The sequence below is a fragment of the Palaemon carinicauda genome, chromosome 21 (genome assembly GCF_036898095.1).
Source record: "Palaemon carinicauda isolate YSFRI2023 chromosome 21, ASM3689809v2, whole genome shotgun sequence".
Lineage (NCBI taxonomy): Eukaryota > Metazoa > Arthropoda > Malacostraca > Decapoda > Palaemonidae > Palaemon > Palaemon carinicauda.
In genome coordinates, this window is record NC_090745.1 from 19,789,877 (window position 1) to 19,808,213 (window position 18,337).

The following is an 18,337-nucleotide window of genomic DNA, read 5'->3' on the forward strand; positions in this document are numbered from 1 at the left end:
ACATAAAAATGGAAAAAAGGGTCTTAAACATAAAAATGGAAAAAAGGGTCTAAACATAAAATTGCATTTTTACACGGATACCATGTAAACGTTAGACGTTTAATAGTGTTTGAGGTATTGAACTTGACTGATCTAAAACTATTTATTGAATTTCTAAAATAATAATCAACGATGTTTTGCGTCCACCGCAGAACTTCATCTTTGGCGTATCCCTTATTGCAACCGGAGGAAAGGTCCTGAGCAGAGACCATTCTCAGACATCGAGAAGAAGAAAGTTGTGCTGCGTTAGTTTGATGCTCGTCCTAACTACTGTGGTTCTCGTCGTTGCCATCCTGTTGGTCCATCTCGAACGCATCCGGATAATCGATCCATGGACGGATGTCGTATCGTCACAGAGGAGAACGCTGGAATACGCATCCATAAGTCAGAGTTTTGATGATATAGGTAAGTCTCTCTCTCTCTCTCTCTCTCTCTCTCTCTCTCTCTCTCTCTCTCTCTCTCTCTCTCTCTCTCTCTCTCTCTCTCTCTCTCTCTCTCTCTAATAATACTGTGTATATTTTTTCCAATTACTTTGGTATAAAATTAAATGTAATAGATATGTTTATTTTTAGAAACTTCATGTACATTACACAAACAAAGTAAATCTTATTTTAAATCTACACTGCTAATGATGATTTCGATTGATTTAAATTTCACATAACCCGTATTGCATTGTGTGATTGGGGACATGAGCGGAATTTTTATCTAAATCAAATAATTGGTGTGCAATTGATTCCCATTATAAGTGATGATTAAATTCAAAGTAAAATAATTAAGATGAATAAAAAATGTATTCTTAATGGAAACTCAGTCTACTGTAGAACCGCCCCACAAAGAAACAAATTAAGAGGAATAAAGGCTAGGGGAAGAAATTGTTAAAATTATCTAAAAAATAAGTAAGGATAAAGAAAAATCATTATAGTAAGAAGGGTTAAAAACATTGAATGAACTTGTTCATAAACTGAGATGCCATGAAAAATGCCTCTCCGCTGTTACTGTTTAGGATAAAGCTTGACTGTGGTTTTAAAATCAATGCCTAAGTAAACTAATAAACGTTGAAGAAAACTGAAGGGAATTATTTTTTTCTCAGGTGTGTGGGTGGTAACGGCTACCAGCATTATTGGAGCAATATCTAGCTTATTTGCCCTCTGGTCAACATTCCCATTTGGTCTTTCAAACACCTTCTCGCTTCACAACAACCTGGCCACGATGGAATCCTTGGGCTGGGTCTACGAGTCTACCCCGAGACCCGACGTTCTTCAAAACTGCCCTCCGCTGAGACAACTGCAAACACACGTGAATGCACACCGCTATAAGCCAAGGAAATCAGCCTTGAAGTCTAAGTCGGTGACACTAGTTTCCTTCAAACACGAAGCTTCGATGGACAGACAGACGAACTCTCTACCTGTTAGGTCCTCCAAGGATCGGCGGATAGTATTCGTGGATAGCTGGCAATTGGCACCCACTCTGCCCATTAATATGGATTTTGGAAAAAGTTTTCCGATAGGTAGCCCGAGATCCCAGCGTGGGAATGACCTGCCCCTCAAATCTCATTGTAGTTCAAATGCCAAGTGTCAAATGAGTAATAATGCCAGCGATCAAGGGAACTCGTATAACGCCTGTCAGCCAAGTTTGCATTCTCATCATAATTTAATAAAGTGTGAGGCGGTATAAACTTTTGGTGTGTCTGCATTCAGTTGCTTTCAGAATTGATGTTGCTTTTGTTTTGATTTGTTTCTCGTTTGCTAAGTTTTAAACCATTATTTTATTATATCTTTACAAATATTACAAATTATTATATATTTTATACGAATCAATAAAGTTAATCCTAACCGTTATCTCTAAATCATTTTAAACAGTGCTAATGTGGTACATCATATAATCTATATCACCGTTGATATTATGCACATTAATTTTCATACGTTTATAAACTGTTGTTTTTCATTAGCTTATATTTTCTTCAGCAAACTGTTGCTTCATCTAAAGATTGATCAGATTATCAGGTTTCAGATCAAGAGTAAACATCAAAGAAGATGACAAATTGGGATCAGATAACAAATGATGCTGTGCTTACCATGGAAATCCTTATTATTATTATTATTATTATTATTATTATTATTATTATTATTATTATTATTATTATTATTACCTGCTAAGTTACAACCCTAGTTGGAAAAGCAAGATGCTATAAGCCCAGGATCTCCAACAGGGAAAACAGCCCAGTGAGGAAAGGAAAAAAGGAAAGTAACTATCTAGTCTTAGTATTAACAATATATTCTGGATTAAGAAATTCATCATTTGTATAAGGGTTTGGTGAATGAACAGACCCATCAACTATTTGAACTGTCTTCATATAATGTTTTATGAGTTAGTTCTCTAAATAAACTTAGCAATAGTGAAATAAAGCAGGATTATTCACAACACTCATTATTAATGTCAAGAGAGAAAGTATTTATATTCTTTAGCTGCATTGCAAACTCCAATAATTGTTTTCCCAACATGATTATTTTTCACACTTTTTATACGTTACACAACCCTTCGGTTTGGGTTAATTTACCGTGAATCATGGTAAACTTATATAAATTTCGTGTTCGTGTTGCTGCATTTCATCATTTCCCCAAGTTTGTACATGGGAACAAACTGGGGGACGGTCGGATTTTGGAAAGTGATGCATAATAGGGAAGTGTGGGAAGGATACTGACGGAGAACAGACTACAAGTACAATCAGTGAAGGAAGGGAAGTGTCAGTTTCTTGGAAGCCGGAAATTTCGTTACAGATACAGGTGAGTGGCGCAGTGTGTGTAGGGAAATAAAGCATTTGCTATTGTGAAAGTTTCATGCATAAGGGATTCATCCTTGACTTGAAAGTTAAAGATATCTACATATCTATCGAGGTGCCATGTTCTCGACGTGGGTTGCCCCACCTGATCCTGTCTCTAGCTCTACATAAATTGTCCAGCTGTTACATTCTCATTTACATCTTCCAGTAAGCTGTCCATAAAACTTTTTCCTTTGCCGGCCTTTTGTTCTTCTCCCCTCTGCCTTTCCTGTAAGGCACAAAAGTTCGACCTTTGATCTTATTGCATGTCCCAGAAATTCCATCTCCCTCCATATCATTTTTACAAGTAATCTCTCCTGATTCATTCTTCTCAATATCTCCTCATTTGTTACTCGCTCAGTCCATGGGATCTTCAACGTTCAGCAAAACCATAATTCAGCTGCATTTATTTAATTTTTCTAGGAATGTCCATGTCTCTGAACCTCTAGTAAATGTGGACCATACATAGGTTTTCAGTGCTCTAACTTTTATTTGAATCCCTCTATCCTGTTGTTTGTCAACAGGTTTTTAGAATGTTGAAGGCATTTTTTGCTTTTAGTATTCTTTTTTTTCTATTAGTATTCTTTTTTTCTATAAGTATTCTTTTTTCTATTTCTTTATTATATCTTTCATAATGTGTTATCATACTAACTAGATATAGAAAGGCAATGGTTTGTTTTACTGTTACTTCGCCCGTTATGATGTTGCAATTTGAGGTTCTTTCTTTTATACTACAACCACTTCTGCTTTCTTCATGTGAGATCAAAGGACTAAAAGTCAACATAAAGAAAACAGAAGTTAAAGATAAAATATTGTTTATCTTTAAAATCGAAATCAATTAAGGGAATGTGTGCTGTAGTCAGAATTATGTACATGTTTTACGTACACTGCATTTATAGGTATACATCACTAGAACCGCCTTTCTAGCATTTTTTTTGTCACGATGTAACAGTTATTGTGTATGTAAAGTGGAATGAAAGTGATAATAAGAATAAAGGGTTTTTATATGCTGGAATCATCAGCGTATATATATATATATATATATATATATATATATATATATATATATATATATATATATATATATATATATATATATATATATATATATATATATATATGTGTGTGTGTGTGTGTGTGTGTGTGTGTGTGTGTGTGTGTGTGTGTTTATGGTAATATAAAGGAATGTGTGTGAGGTACTGATGATTGTAGCATGTAAGTCATGGGGTCAATAACTTCACGAAAAAAGTATGAATCGTTGGGTTTTGGTACCATTAGTGGATTACACGTTACTTGATGTTTTTAGCAGCTCTCCTTTGGCACTCAGCTTTATTTCATGTTATTCTATCACTAAAGAGATCTTTTTATTATCATCTCCATTGCCAGCTCCTGAAAACTTAATATTTGTCACCATTACACTGTTTGAACGTCAACTTGTTGCTTTACTTCATGGGTGTGACGTTACACTAGTCGTCGTCTGCTAAATCTGTAAACAGAAGGTGGAAGAGAAGAGAGCAGAGTTTTAAGCATACTGTTAACAAACATGTGTAGGGGTTGATGCTTTGACCAAATTATATGGTGGGTGTTTTGGAACCTTAATAACATTTCAATATATATATATATGTATATATATATATATATATATATATATATATATATATATATATATATATATATATATATATATATATATATATATATATATATATATATATATATGTGTGTGTGTGTGTGTGTGTGTGTGTGTTATGTAGAGAGAGAGAGAGAGAGAGAGAGAGAGAGAGAGAGAGAGAGAGAGAGAGAGAGAGAGAGAGAGAGAGAGAGAGAGAGAGAGAGAGAGAGGTTTCTTTACGTTTACATGAAATAAACTATTAAGTTGAGAATAACCAATGCCATCTTACCGATGGCTATTGATTTGGAATATAATATTTGTATGAACTATTAAGACTGCTTCGATTTGCGTCAAGGATTGTTATTTTTCCAGTTTTTTTATCAAAACTATATTAATGGTACATTACATCTCAGATTCTGAGGTTTTTCTGTAGTGACCTTTTTTATATCAGTCATATGGTAAAATACAGGAATTCATTGTAATACTAAATTTACACTGACAATCAGCTGATCGCCTGCTGGCTAAACTGTCTGACGTTGACGAAGTGCTGCTGTAACTGTCGCACAATTCTAAGCCATGGCTTTGGGTGAAGTGTATACCGTAGGGCTTTTAATTTTGACCTTTTTAAGTGTTTTTTGTAACGGGGACGTTTTAGGTTGTGGTGGATATGTAAGAAGCGACGTCGAAATTAACTTTGCACAAGTGGGAATTAAATTGTAAGTATTTTGACCCTGACTTTAAGGTTAACTATTTGTCGATGACATCCTAGCTCAACTTGCCGGTACTGTCACACAGGATACACGCCTGTCTAGCTTAAACTGTATTAGTTATTTACGTCATTGTAACAGTTTTTGTTTATATAAGTTAACGGAATATAAGTGACTATCTTTACCATTGGCTCTTACCTTAGGAAACACCATCCACATGTAAATTACCAAACCTTGCACACCGGAGAATTACATTACCGTAGACCTTAGGACGAGGAGGTTAGGTAATAGCTTGCTATCACTGTTTTTTATGTTATCCCATCTCCATTGAGAATAATTATGGGATATCTGTGGGAAACTGATAATATTTTGGGTAATTTTCCCAAAGCAAGTGTAGCCAATCACACCATACACAAATGGCTTAAATGCATAAATTACATCAAAGCCCTATAGAAAAAATTAGTTTTTTTCCTAGGTTACATTGCCCTGTAATAGAGGAAAATATTACCAAAATATGCAGCTTAGTGGGTTTCAAGGGTAATGGGGTTTATGATTAGAGGACAACATACAGGTATATCAAAGAAGGGAATGGTTGCATCGAAACCTAACCTACAACACTATCACCTAGAAAAATTACATTAGTAATTAGACATATATCAGTAAAATTGCATTAGTAATCAATAATTGCTAAAATAATTTGAAGTTTTTCTGGGTGTTTTGAATGTTTTCGATAACGGTAATACAGTATGAGAACGGAATTTGTTTACAAGACCAAGCTCTTCATATACACTCGAATAATGTAAAGCTATTGTTTTCCTTTATTACTTTTTCATAATTGATAATAATTTGCCACATGAGAAACAAGTTGAAATTATAAAACGTTAGAATTATAAAAAAGAAAAAAATTGCCTAGTTTCCTCACTAAATGTCTTGGAACTGACATCGTTAACATAGTCAACCAAACGGAAGTTCACAAGTCGGCAAATATTTGATATATATTAAAATATATACTGAATTAAGAATGGAGTAATTACTCAAATGTCCCCATTTGTGAATTGTATAATTTATGGACATTTTAGTGTAATTCTCCATTTTTAATTTAGTATATATTTTGAATATATATCAAATGTACGCTGGAATCACAAACTTCTGTTTGGTTGACTATGTTGACGATGTCAGTTGCAGGTCCTTTAGCGAGGAAACCAGGCTATTTATTTTTTTTCATAATTCTATAGATTTTTATAATTTTAACTTGTTTCCCATGTAGCGATTGTTTTGATTTAGGAAAAAGTAATAGAGGAAAACAATAGCTTTGCATAATTTGGCAGTATATGGAGAGCGTGGTCTTTTAAACAAATACCTGAGAAACTCAGATTTTTCAAATTGTAAAGACAAAAAGGTAAGATGATGTGCCCGAAAAAAACCTAAGGTTACCCAACCTAACCTAACCTAACGTAAGATGCCTATTCCTTGTCTACCAGGGGAGTTATGCCTTCCATACAACTGCCCTCCCCCCAAAATGCTTTATAAAATCGCAGAAGTAACCAACCATTAATTATTCCTGAGAAAATAAGAGGGCTTTCTGACTATTTTTAGGTGGTTTAAACAATTTTGATAACAATAATTGTTGGAAACCTATATTTTCAAGTTAAAGAGTTATCCTACTAAAGGCCCTTCCACAGGAGAGGCAAATGCCTAATGTGCAAACACTTAACAATTTGTTTATTGGAGAAAATTTACTTCAATTGAAGAAGCTTCTCATTATAGATAGGCTGCAGAACCATCACCACAATCAGGCCAGGATTCCGGGTCTAATGGCAAGTCAGATCCTTGACCAACAAGACGAACAGGAATCACTCGCATCTTTCCTTTTACTTCTCTTCTTTCTCCTCTCCTTTCTCCTCTCTCCTTTATCCCCTCTCCTTTATCCAAGGTAGAGAGTTAGAAAGGAGGAGGACATCTCCTTGAAGAGAGAAAAGACAGTTGTTCTCTACAGAATACTCTGAACACTCAGGATAAGCCACCACCTCTGAAGAGGGCAAGATATGTCTCTCCCGAGCCTGTCGAACCATCCCATACTGCTGATTCCCTATGATCTGTTTACTTGAGGCCCTCAGAATCAACTTCTAACGAGCCTCAAAATGAGTCTTCTTTCCTGAGAGTCTTGGGGCTCATCAGGAAGATCTATGACCTTCTCATGAAGGCAGAATTCCATCAACTCTCTTTAGGAAGGCTCAGACCTTGGAGCACCACTTCGAGTTACCATGGTAGCCTGTCCCTTTGCACCATCCAGAAGATGGAGGGACAAATGTTAGGAGTGAAGGACTCCCAGCGAGCCGGTCATTCCCCTAAACTTTTACTTCCCATCTTTTTGAAGCTGAGGAGGTATTTTGATGATATTTTTTTGAGTTCCGATGCATTGGGATTTGAAAACATGCGTTTTTCAGTTCTAAGGATAGAAGAAAGTTGTTGCATCTTACTGCTTGTAGGGCCGTGCTGGGTGGTCTCCATCTTGAATGTTGTTTCCAGCATAAAGTTATTTAGATGGGATAGGTCAATGATTGGTCTCCAGCCTCCCGACAACTTCTTCACTACCGTAGAAAGAAGTTGCTAAAGAACCCTGGAGATGAGTCATTGGCCTCCTTAACCACGTGCTTGTCTAACATCCGTTTGACCTCGTCCCAGAGGAGCAGGTCCTTACATTGATAACAAATTATTTATTGTAATAATTCTTATATTGAAATAGTTTGAAAAATTTTGTGTACAGTACTTATTTTTTTTCTTACAGTAAGGTATGCTTTTTGAGAATTTTTATCAATACTGTATGCCCTTTCTGGTTACAATATAGACATTTGCTTTGTTTCTCAAGATTTTAATGTATAGAAAATAAAGCTGACATCCTCATATAATATAAGATTAAGCTCACATTTTCGTTAAAATTCTAAAATATAGCTCTTGTTTTCATTGAATAAGAAAAATGAAGCTGAAAGCTTCATTAAGTGTAGAAGTTAAAAGGTCTCGTAATTCACTCTACTACAGATCTTTCTGTTAACCATATTAAAGACCATGATAGAGGTTAGGATTTGATAGTAAATATATGAAAATTTCCTGCTTTATCAAATATATTTTTTTTTGTTATATAATTTAGAATTGATTATAAAATAATTAAAACATCTTGCTTTTTGTTTTTCAGATTTACAAATCAAGGAAATCTAAAATATGAAACAGAATGTGCTCCAAATAATGGTTATTACTTTATACCCTTGTATGATAAAGGACAATATGTAATAAAGGTAAGTACATTGCAGTGCTTAATTGTACTAAATACTAGAGTTTGAATATATATATTTTTTCAATATTAATCTTACCCGATGATCATGTAGCTGTCAACTCCGTTGCCCGACAGAAATCTAAGGTCGGGATACGCCAGCGATCGCTATACAGGTGGGGGTGTACACAACAGCGCCATCTGTGAGTAGGTACTCAAGTACTTCTTGTCAACAAGAACTCAATTTTTCCTCTGTCGTGCCGCCGGCAAGACCTACTTGGATACGCTGTTGATTCTGGAGTTGTTGTTCACGATTTGGTGATGTATTCACTCTAGAGTTTAGCCTTCGCTATTCAGGAAGCTTTATCATTAGCTTAGCAAGCTTTTGGAATTAATTTGGATTAATTGTTAACGAACTTTGCTAGATTTTGGAATTCCCCCTTGACTACTTCTACAATTCAAGATGTCTGACCAGTCTCAAGTCCCTAAGTACAGGCAGTGTAGCATTAGGGCTTGTGCTAGGCGTCTTCCGAAGGCCTCTATAGATCCTCACACCGTTTGTTCCAATTGTAGGGGTAAATCCTGTCAATTGGAAGATCGATGTGGGGAATGCGCTGGGCTTTCGGAATTCGATTTTAACGAATTCCTTAAAAATGCACGTAGGTTAGAGAAGGAGAGAATCAGGAGGAGTTCTTCTCGCTCTGTGGATTTTTCCTCTCCCCATGCCCCTCAACCTTTTCCTTCCCCTGTAGTGGTGACTCCCGAACCTGCTACTAGTGCTCAGCCATCCATGGCGGATATGATGCGTGCCATTCAGGCTCTCGGTGACAGAGTGGAGTCATTGGCTAATGACCGTAATCAGCTTTTGGCAGATGTCAAAGAGCTGAAAGCGAAAAGTGCAGTGGGAAGTGTTATCAGTGCTAGTGATGTGCAAAGTGTCAGTGTCAGTGTTGCGCATGAGGGTACATCTGTGCGTGCCAGTCGTCCTCCCAGTCCGGGACCTCTTGCAAGCTCCCAAGCCCAGGGGAGAAGCAATGTCGAAGGACCAAAGGGTTCGGCAGGCCTTGATCAGCGCACGGATGTATCCTCAGTGGTTGCGGACGTATCTGTCAAAGATCGTCCCATCCACAAACAGACGAATGAGCCCTTACATTCCTCGTCTGTGGAAGAAGTTTCCAGGAGGAAACGATGGACCAAGGTTTCACGACCGCTCAAACGTAAGGTCCCTTCCGAGCGAGTCCAACGGCCCAGGTGTAGCCACTGGGTCAGTTCGGACTCGCCGCAGTCTTCCGATGACTGCACACCTCCCAAGAGAAGTAGAGTGGTTCCACAACAGACTTCTGCTCCGTCTGTTGCTGCTCCAACCATGGTAGACCCTAAGTGGTCCATGCTGCAGACTATGCAGTCTCAGCTTGCGGCATTCATGCAGGAGTATCATGCGGAGAAGGTTGACACTGCACCTGTTAACCTACAACCCGCCGAGGTTGTGCGCTCAGCAGATACTGCGGCTGCCTGCTCCCACACTCCACCTGTGAGAGCTCCACCACCGATGCGCAGTCCACTCTGCCAGACGCATGTTCTTGCTGCACCATCCGTTGACATGCGTGAGCTACCGCATCAGCAGTGGGAAGGTGCTGTAGAGCTGCCGGGTTCTGACTCTATGCGGCATGCTCCGCAACCCATGCGGCATGCTCCGCATACCATACAGCATGCTCCGCATACCATACAGCATGCTCCGCAACCCACCGCAACCCCTCCCACGCACCAGCACTCTGCTTTTGTTGTTGCCAGCTCGCAGACTGACCAGCAGCGGCATGATGTTGGATCTGCAGCAGCTACGCATGCACCCGTACTGCCGGATTCAGCCGTTCAGCTTTCTGCTTCGCCTTTGCCACTTCCTACTCAGCTTTCGGATGATGGAGTATCAGATGACGAAGCTGCACATTTGGATGAACCGCACTCCGACTTTGAAGAACCCAAGTCTACGCCTCCCTCCTTAGACTTTCGTAAAGTCCTTGCCTTGTTCAGGGACTTGTACCCAGAGCAGTTTGTGTCTGCAACCCCTCGCTCTCCTCCCTCCGAGTTTGCTCTGGGCATGCAGTCTGCTGCTCCTGCCTTCACCAAGCTTGTTCTCGCACGATCATCTAAGAGAGCTTTGAGGGTTATGGGAGAGTGGTTGCATTCCAAGAAGCAACTGGGAAAGACTGCTTTCATCTTTCCGCCTTCCAAGCTTGCTTCCAAGTCGAGCGTCTGGTATGCCACGGGAGAGGAACCCGGCTTGGGAGTTCCTGCCTCTGCCCAGGGCGACTTCTCAAGTCTGGTTGACTCTCCCCGCAGGTTGGCTATGAGACGATCGAAGATCTGCTGGTCCTTCTCTGATATGGATCATCTGTTGAAGGGAGTCTTTCGTGCCTTCGAGATCTTCAACTTCCTCGATTGGTGTTTGGGAGCCTTAAGCAGGAAGACTTCCCCGTCGGATAAGGACGCTGCCATGCTGATCATGTCTAGCATGGACAAAGCCATTCGGGATGGGTCTGGGGAACTTGCGGCTTCGTACGTGTCGGGAGTGCTTAAGAAGAGAGAACATCTTTGCTCCTTCTTATCGGCTGGTATCACTCCTTGCCAGAAGTCAGAGTTGTTGTTTGCTCCTCTCTCCAAGTGTCTGTTTCCGGAGGAGCTGATCAAGGGGATGGCTGCCTCGCTTATCCAGAAGGATACCCATGATCTTATGGCATCTTCCGCACGTAAGGCTAAAACCTTACCTTCCGTGCCTAGACCCTTCCGCCCTGCAGCAGTAGACACACCTGCAACAAGGTTCATCCCGCCCTTTCGTGGCAGAACCTCCAGCAGAGGAGGTACCCGTGCCGACAGTCACCGTGGCAAGTCCAAGAAGGGTTCCAAGTCCGCAAAAGGCAAGTTCTGACTGCCTTCCTCTCCAGACAGCAGTGGGAGCCAGACTCAAGACCTTCTGGCAAGCTTGGGAGAGCAGAGGTGCAGACGCTCAGTCTGTGAAGTGGCTAAGGGAGGGATACAGAATTCCGTTCTGCCGCAGTCCCCCTCTAGCTACATCTCCCATCAACCTCTCTCCCAACTACAAGGAGAAGGACAAGAGGCTAGCGTTGCAACAAGAGGTGTCGCTCTTGCTACAAAAGGAAGCGGTAGTTATAGTCCGGGATCATCAATCCCCGGGCTTCTACAACCGTCTCTTCCTGGTAGAGAAGAAGACAGGAGGTTGGAGACCGGTGCTGGACGTCAGTGCTCTCAATGCTTTTGTCACCAAGCAGACTCCCAACCTTTCCTAAGGTTCGTCTTTGGAAAGGTTGTGTACCAGTTCCAAGCCCTGTGCTTTGGCCTAAGCACGGCACCTCTTGTGTTTACCAGACTGATGAGGAATATTGCGAAATTCCTTCACTTGGCAGACATCAGAGCCTCCCTCTATTTGGACGACTGGCTTTTAAGAGCTCCAACAAGTCGTCGCTGTCTGGAGATTCTCAGATGGACTATGGATCTGACCAAGGAATTGGGCCTCCTGGTCAATATAGAGAAGTCCCAGCTCGTCCCATCCCAGACCATTGTCTATCTAGGTATGGAGATTCAGAGTCGAGCTTTTCGGGCTTTTCCGTCGGCCCCAAGGATCAATCAAGCCCTAGAATGCATCCAGAGCATGCTGAGAAGGAACCGATGTTCAGTCAGGCAGTGGATGAGTCTAACAGGGACACTTTCATCGCTGGCCCAGTTCATCGAGTTAGGGAGACTCCACCTCCGCCCCCTTCAGTATCATCTAGCTGCTCACTGGAGAAAGGACATGACGCTAGAGGCGGTCTCAGTGCCTGTTTCCGAAGAGATGAGGTCTACTCTAACGTGGTGGAAGAACAGCATTCTTCTCAAGGAAGGTCTACCATTGGCTGTTCAGACCCCCGACCACCGTCTCTTCTCGGACGCATCGGACAAGGCTGGGGTGCGACACTGGACGGACAGGAATGCTCGGGCACATGGAATCAGGAGCAAAGGACACTTCACATCAATTGCAAGGAGTTGTTGGCAGTTCATCTGGCCTTGATAAACTTCAAGTCCCTCCAGCTAAACAAGGTGGTGGAGGTGAACTCCGACAACACCACAGCCTTGGCTTACATCTCCAAGCAAGGAGGGACTCATTCGAGGAAGTTGTTCGAGATCGCAAGGGACCTCCTCATTTGGTCAAAAGATCGAAAGCTTTCGCTGGTTACGAGGTTCATTCAGGGCGATATGAATGTCATGGCAGATCGCCTCAGCCGGAAGGGTCAAGTCATCCCCACAGAGTGGACCCTTCACAAGAATGTTTGCAGCAGACTATGGGCCCTGTGGGGGCAGCCCACCATAGATCTATTCGCTACCTCGATGACCAAGAGGCTCCCGATGTATTGTTCTCCGATTCCAGACCCTGCAGCAGTTCACGTGGATGCCTTTCTGCTGGATTGGTCCCATCTCGACCTGTATGCGTTCCCGCCGTTCAAGATTGTCAACAGGGTACTTCAGAAGTTCGCATCTCACGAAGGGACACGGTTGACGTTGGTTGCTCCCCTCTGGCCCGCGAGAGAATGGTTCACCGAGATACTGCAATGGCTAGTGGACGTTCCCAGGACTCTTCCTCTAAGAGTGGACCTTCTGCGTCAACCTCACGTAAAGAAGGTACACCCAAACCTCCACGCTCTTCGTCTGACTGCCTTCAGACTATCGAAAGACTCTTAAGAGCTAGAGGCTTTTCGAAGGAGGCAGCCAGAGCGATTGCCAGAGCAAGGAGGACATCCACTCTCAGAGTCTATCAGTCTAAATGGGAAGTCTTCCGAAGCTGGTGCAAGGCGAATGCAGTTTCCTCAACCAGTACCACTGTAACCCAGATTGCTGACTTCCTGTTACATCTAAGGAACGTAAGATCCCTATCAGCTCCTACGATCAAGGGTTACAGGAGTATGTTGGCAGCGGTCTTCTGCCACAGAGGCTTGGATCTTTCCACCAAAAAAGATCTACAGGACCTCCTTAGGTCTTTTGAGACCTTAAAGAAACGTCGGTTATCCACACCAGGCTGGAACCTAGACGTGGTTTTAAGGTTCCTAATGTCATCAAGATTTGAACCACTCCAATCAGCCTCTTTTAAGGATCTCACATTAAAAACTCTTTTCCTCGTTTGCTTAGCAACAGCTAAAAGAGTCAGTGAGATCCACGCCTTCAGCAGGAACATAGGTTTTACATCTGAAACGGCTACATGTTCCTTGCAGCTCGGTTTTTTGGCTAAAAACGAGCTTCCTTCCCGTCCTTGGCCTAAGTCGTTCGAGATCCCAAGCCTGTCCAACTTGGTGGGGAACGAACTAGAGAGAGTACTTTGCCCAGTAAGAGCTCTTAAGTACTATTTAAGACGGTCAAAGCCATTACGAGGACAATCAGAAGCTTTATGGTGTTCTATCAAGAAGCCTTCTCTACCGATGTCTAAGAACGCAGTTTCTTACTACATCAGGCTTCTGATTAGAGAGGCACATTCTCATCTGAAGGAAGAAGACCTTGCTTTGCTGAAGGTAAGGACACATGAAGTTAGAGCTGTCGCTACTTCAGTGGCCTTCAAACAGAACCGTTCTCTGCAGAGTGTTATGGATGCAACCTATTGGAGAAGCAAGTCAGTGTTCGCATCATTCTATCTCAAAGATGTCCAGTCTCTTTACGAGAACTGCTACACCCTGGGACCATTCGTAGCAGCGAGTGCAGTAGTAGGTGAGGGCTCAGCCACTACATTCCCATAATCCCATAACCTTTTTAATCTTTCTCTTGAATACTTTTTATTGTTGTTTTTTGGGTTGTACGGAAGGCTAAGAAGCCTTCCGCATCCTGGTTGATTTGGCGGGTGGTCAAATTCTTTCTTGAGAAGCGCCTAGGTTAGAGGTTGTGATGAGGTCCTTTAGTATGGGTTGCAGCCCTTTATACTTCAGCACCTAGGAGTCGTTGAGCATCCTAAGAGGACCGCTAGGCTCAGTAAGGAAGACGTACTTAAAAAAGGCAGAGTAATAGTTCAAGTCGACTTCCTTACCAGGTACTTATTTATTTTATGTTTGTTATTTTGAATAACTGCTAAATGAAATACGGGATACTTAGCTTCTTTGTTAACATGTATGCTGGTCTCCACCCACCACCCTGGGTGTGAATCAGCTACATGATCATCGGGTAAGATTAATATTGAAAAATGTTATTTTCATTAGTAAAAGAAATTTTTGAATATACTTACCCGATGATCATGAATTTAAGAACCCTCCCTTCCTCCCCGTAGAGAACCAGTGGACCGAGGAGAAAATTGAGTTCTTGTTGACAAGAAGTACTTGAGTACCTACTCACAGATGGCGCTGTTGTGTACACCCCCACCTGTATAGCGATCGCTGGCGTATCCCGACCTTAGATTTCTGTCGGGCAACGGAGTTGACAGCTACATGATCATCGGGTAAGTATATTCAAAAATTTATTTTACTAATGAAAATAATATTTGTTTTATTTGTATTCTGGTGTAAATTATTTCCTGGTTAAGACTATGATAAATTTTCATACTCTTCTTTCTCCGATTTTGGTTTGCCTTGTAATTATTCCTTAAGTAATGCACTGTAGGCATTATTTTAAAGGTCTTTGCAGTGTCCTGTCATTCCCTAACTTTACTCTTTTCCCCTTCAACTCAATTGTTCCTGCTTCCTTTCTAATGTCTTCTAGTCTAACTTCTTAACATTTATCTCGTACTGTAATTGAATTGTTTTCACCGCAGATGTACAAGGGCACTCGAATGATATCCCAGGTCCCAGTGCTGTGGATTATAGCCCAAATGTGTAAAGTCAGTCCTTTCTATTGCTTGTACAGAATATATATTTTTGCTTTACTATAATCAAGTTTTGTACATCATTAATAATTTTGTTATTCAGTTCTTTGAGGGTTTAGATGTGAAGGGATGTCTTTCCACTCTTCTGTGTAGTTTCTTTCTGAATTCTCTTCTTGTATAGTTTTTAATTTCTGTTCTTTTTTTATCCTCCTACTGGTACAGTATTTGTCTTTTTAGTTCTGTTTTCAACTTTTTAATTTAACTTCCCTTTTTATCACATACCAAAATAATATCTATCTTATACCAGTGAAGCACATAATAAGATTAAATATCTCTGTAGTTTTCCATGATTTTACTGCTTCTTCTACAGGGATACAATCTCCACTGGGCCATATACTGTACTGCACACTACAGTTAGTTCAAAAGTTTGTTTTCTATGATCCTTTGGTCACCTTAACTTTTTATCTGTTGTCTTATCTCTACCTGTCTCCCATGCATATTATTTCATTAGAATAAGGTTGCTGTAAATCATGTAGCTTTTTAAGTTTGTGTCATTTGGGTGGAAACTTCATTCCATTTTCTTGCCATGCAATTCAAACAACCACCACCACCACCTCCACCTCCACCACCATCATCGAAAACAGTTTTTTAAATATTTAACTTAGCCGGTGAATATATAATAGCTGAGCCTCCGGCGGCTCGACAGAAAAAACACAAAAACTCGCGAGCGATCGCTATGAAGGTTGCGGGTGTGCCCACTAGCGCCAACTATCGGCCAGATACCGCATATACATGTAAACAGACCCAATTCTTCTCTGTCGGTCTGATCGACAAGACGTACCATTACTCGCTGTTAACATGGAGTTTTTCAACAGTCTTGGTGAAGTACTTCCTTTTGGTTTGAGCTTTCGCAGTGCAGGTGTTTTATCTTCAACTTAAATCTTGAACTCTTTTTTGGATAGATTTAATTGTTGATGACTTTGGATTGTTTTTTGGACTTTCTTTGACTTTTAAAAAATGGCCGACCCTTCCCTTAGTACGGAAGTGTGTTTTAGGCTTTTAGCAATTATCTTATCACGTTATAAATTGTTGTTGTTAATTATAGATTTTCCTCTATATTTTATATTTTATATCTCAACCGCCTTTATTAGGCCTCTTCGATTAGCTTTCCATTTATAATAAACATCAAGATAAATTTTAATGATTTGTTTATATGCGACCTTACCTATTCCTCCCCTAATCCGAGAGTAGGCGTTCCTAACTTGGAAACCGAAGTTAAACAACGTTGAGCCCTTTCAATCGTAAATAACTTTTACAGAGCAAATGATTTAAAACTTATTAAATGAATATTTTTTAGTATATATTTTATGAAAGATTTTCTTTGAATAGTCTTCGTACTGTTTCAAAGATGAACTAACGTTTGGTTTATTTATGCTACGCAGTTTGCGCTCTATCGTTACGATAGAGAGAGAGAGAATCCCGGTTTCACTTTGCAGAAAGAGTAAATCGATTCTGACGTTTGTTCATTCGTCTTTCAAACTGAAATGTTTTAAATACAAATTTAAAGGAACTTGTTAATTTTCAATTTCTTAGTCCTTTCAGTTTTTTCCTTTGGTCAAATAACCTGTTTATTGACGAAAGGTGAGTGGGCTTTTCTCTTCGGTGTGAAATCAAGAGAGAGAGAGAGAGAGACGGAGAGAGAGAGAGGAAGAGAGAACGTTCCGATCTTTATTCTCGTCCCAAGCGAGTAACGTTGTTCTCGAGTCAGTTTTTTACTCTCGTCCCAAGTCTCTGTACGGGGAGAAAGGATAAAACGTTTTTTAGTTTTTATTCTCGTCCCAAGGCACTGTACGGTAAGAGATTGAAAACGTAGTTTTGAATGAACTAGTGTTTAGTCTCCTCCCCAGTCACTGATCTTTTTATCTTTATATATTCGATATATATGTTTACTGTTTTTTGCTTGTATTAGTGTGCTTACATTATACGACTTATTTCGCAATTATAACCTTTTGATGTAGGGTAGAATTGCGTGCTTCAGGTAGAAATCAGTTTTATTCATGCCTAAAGTGAATTATTGAAAAATTCGATTTCAGTGAAGTAAGTGCAAAACAGAAAATCGTAGTGATAAAGTGATAATTGCGCAAAGTGTTATCAGTGTTGCGACCAAGGGTTCGTCTGTTCGTGCCTGTCGTTCGCCTAGTCCGAGACCTCTTGCAAGCTCCCAAGCCCCAGGGAGAAGTAATGTCGTACGACTTATGGGTTCGAGAGGCCTTGATCAGCGAACAGACGTTCCCTCTATGGTTTCAGGCGTGTCTCATCAAGACCGCCCCTACCATAAGACGAGCGAGACGATTTTCTCCTCGTCATCTGAAGGCTTTTCGCGTAAGAAACCGTGGAGCAAGGTTTCGAGGCCCTTAAAGCGAAAGTCAGTCCCTTCAGGACAGGTCCAGCGTCCTGGTTGTAGCCATTGGGACAGCTCTGACCCTATGCAGTAATCGGAAGACTGCTCGCCGCCTAAACAAAAGCGTAACACAGGCTCCGAGAGTCTTATTGTAGGCAAGGTGTTGCAGTCACAGACGTTACCCTCGTCTCTTACCGCACCCCCGTTGATCCTAAATGGGTTGTACTGCAAGACATGCAGAATAAGCTTGCCTCTCTTATGGAGGACTATTCTGCTGAGCAGGTTCACGATGATCCTCGCCGCTTAGCTGATCGAAATCCTGGCCGTCAGCCGCCCAAACGAGCCTTTGCTCGTCCTGTTGACATTGACGTTACAAAGTCACGTCAATCATGTTTTGTAGAGCCTCACTCGATGCAGTCCCGTGTTGACTCTCAGCCGCTTGTGGACGTTCAGCCGCTGCCGCTTGCTCTTGTTGACGTTCAGGACGTTCGCCAACCAGCATAGTTGACTTGTTTTGACGTTGAGCGTCAAGCACCGCAGTCAAGAGTTGTTTTGACTGCTCAGTCTAGGCAGTCAAGGCAGTCTCGAGTTGACGTCGAGCGTCCTCCCGCAACTGTTGTTGTTGCTGGTCAGTCCTTTAAGCAGTTACATGACATAGCATCTTTGACT

The 18,337-nt window shown here is 41.0% G+C and overlaps 2 protein-coding genes across 3 annotated transcripts in view; both read left to right on the forward strand.

Annotated features, from left to right (window-relative positions):
• The window catches only part of LOC137614639 (uncharacterized), a 375,918-nt gene extending 374,046 nt beyond the window's left edge, over positions 1–1,872 (forward strand). For both annotated transcript variants that reach the window (XM_068344338.1, XM_068344337.1), the window contains exons 3-4: positions 192–444; positions 1,130–1,872. In XM_068344338.1, coding sequence (XP_068200439.1) covers positions 192–444; positions 1,130–1,713 — 837 coding nt within the window. In that variant the 3' untranslated portion in view covers positions 1,714–1,872. The remainder of the gene's footprint in view (positions 1–191; positions 445–1,129) is intronic.
• Positions 1,873–5,009: 3,137 nt separating this feature from the next.
• LOC137615204 (BOS complex subunit NOMO1) overlaps positions 5,010–18,337 on the forward strand; it is a 71,394-nt gene continuing 58,066 nt past the window's right edge. The window contains exons 1-2 of the mRNA XM_068344860.1: positions 5,010–5,185; positions 8,370–8,469. Coding sequence (XP_068200961.1) covers positions 5,046–5,185; positions 8,370–8,469 — 240 coding nt within the window. The 5' untranslated portion in view covers positions 5,010–5,045. The remainder of the gene's footprint in view (positions 5,186–8,369; positions 8,470–18,337) is intronic.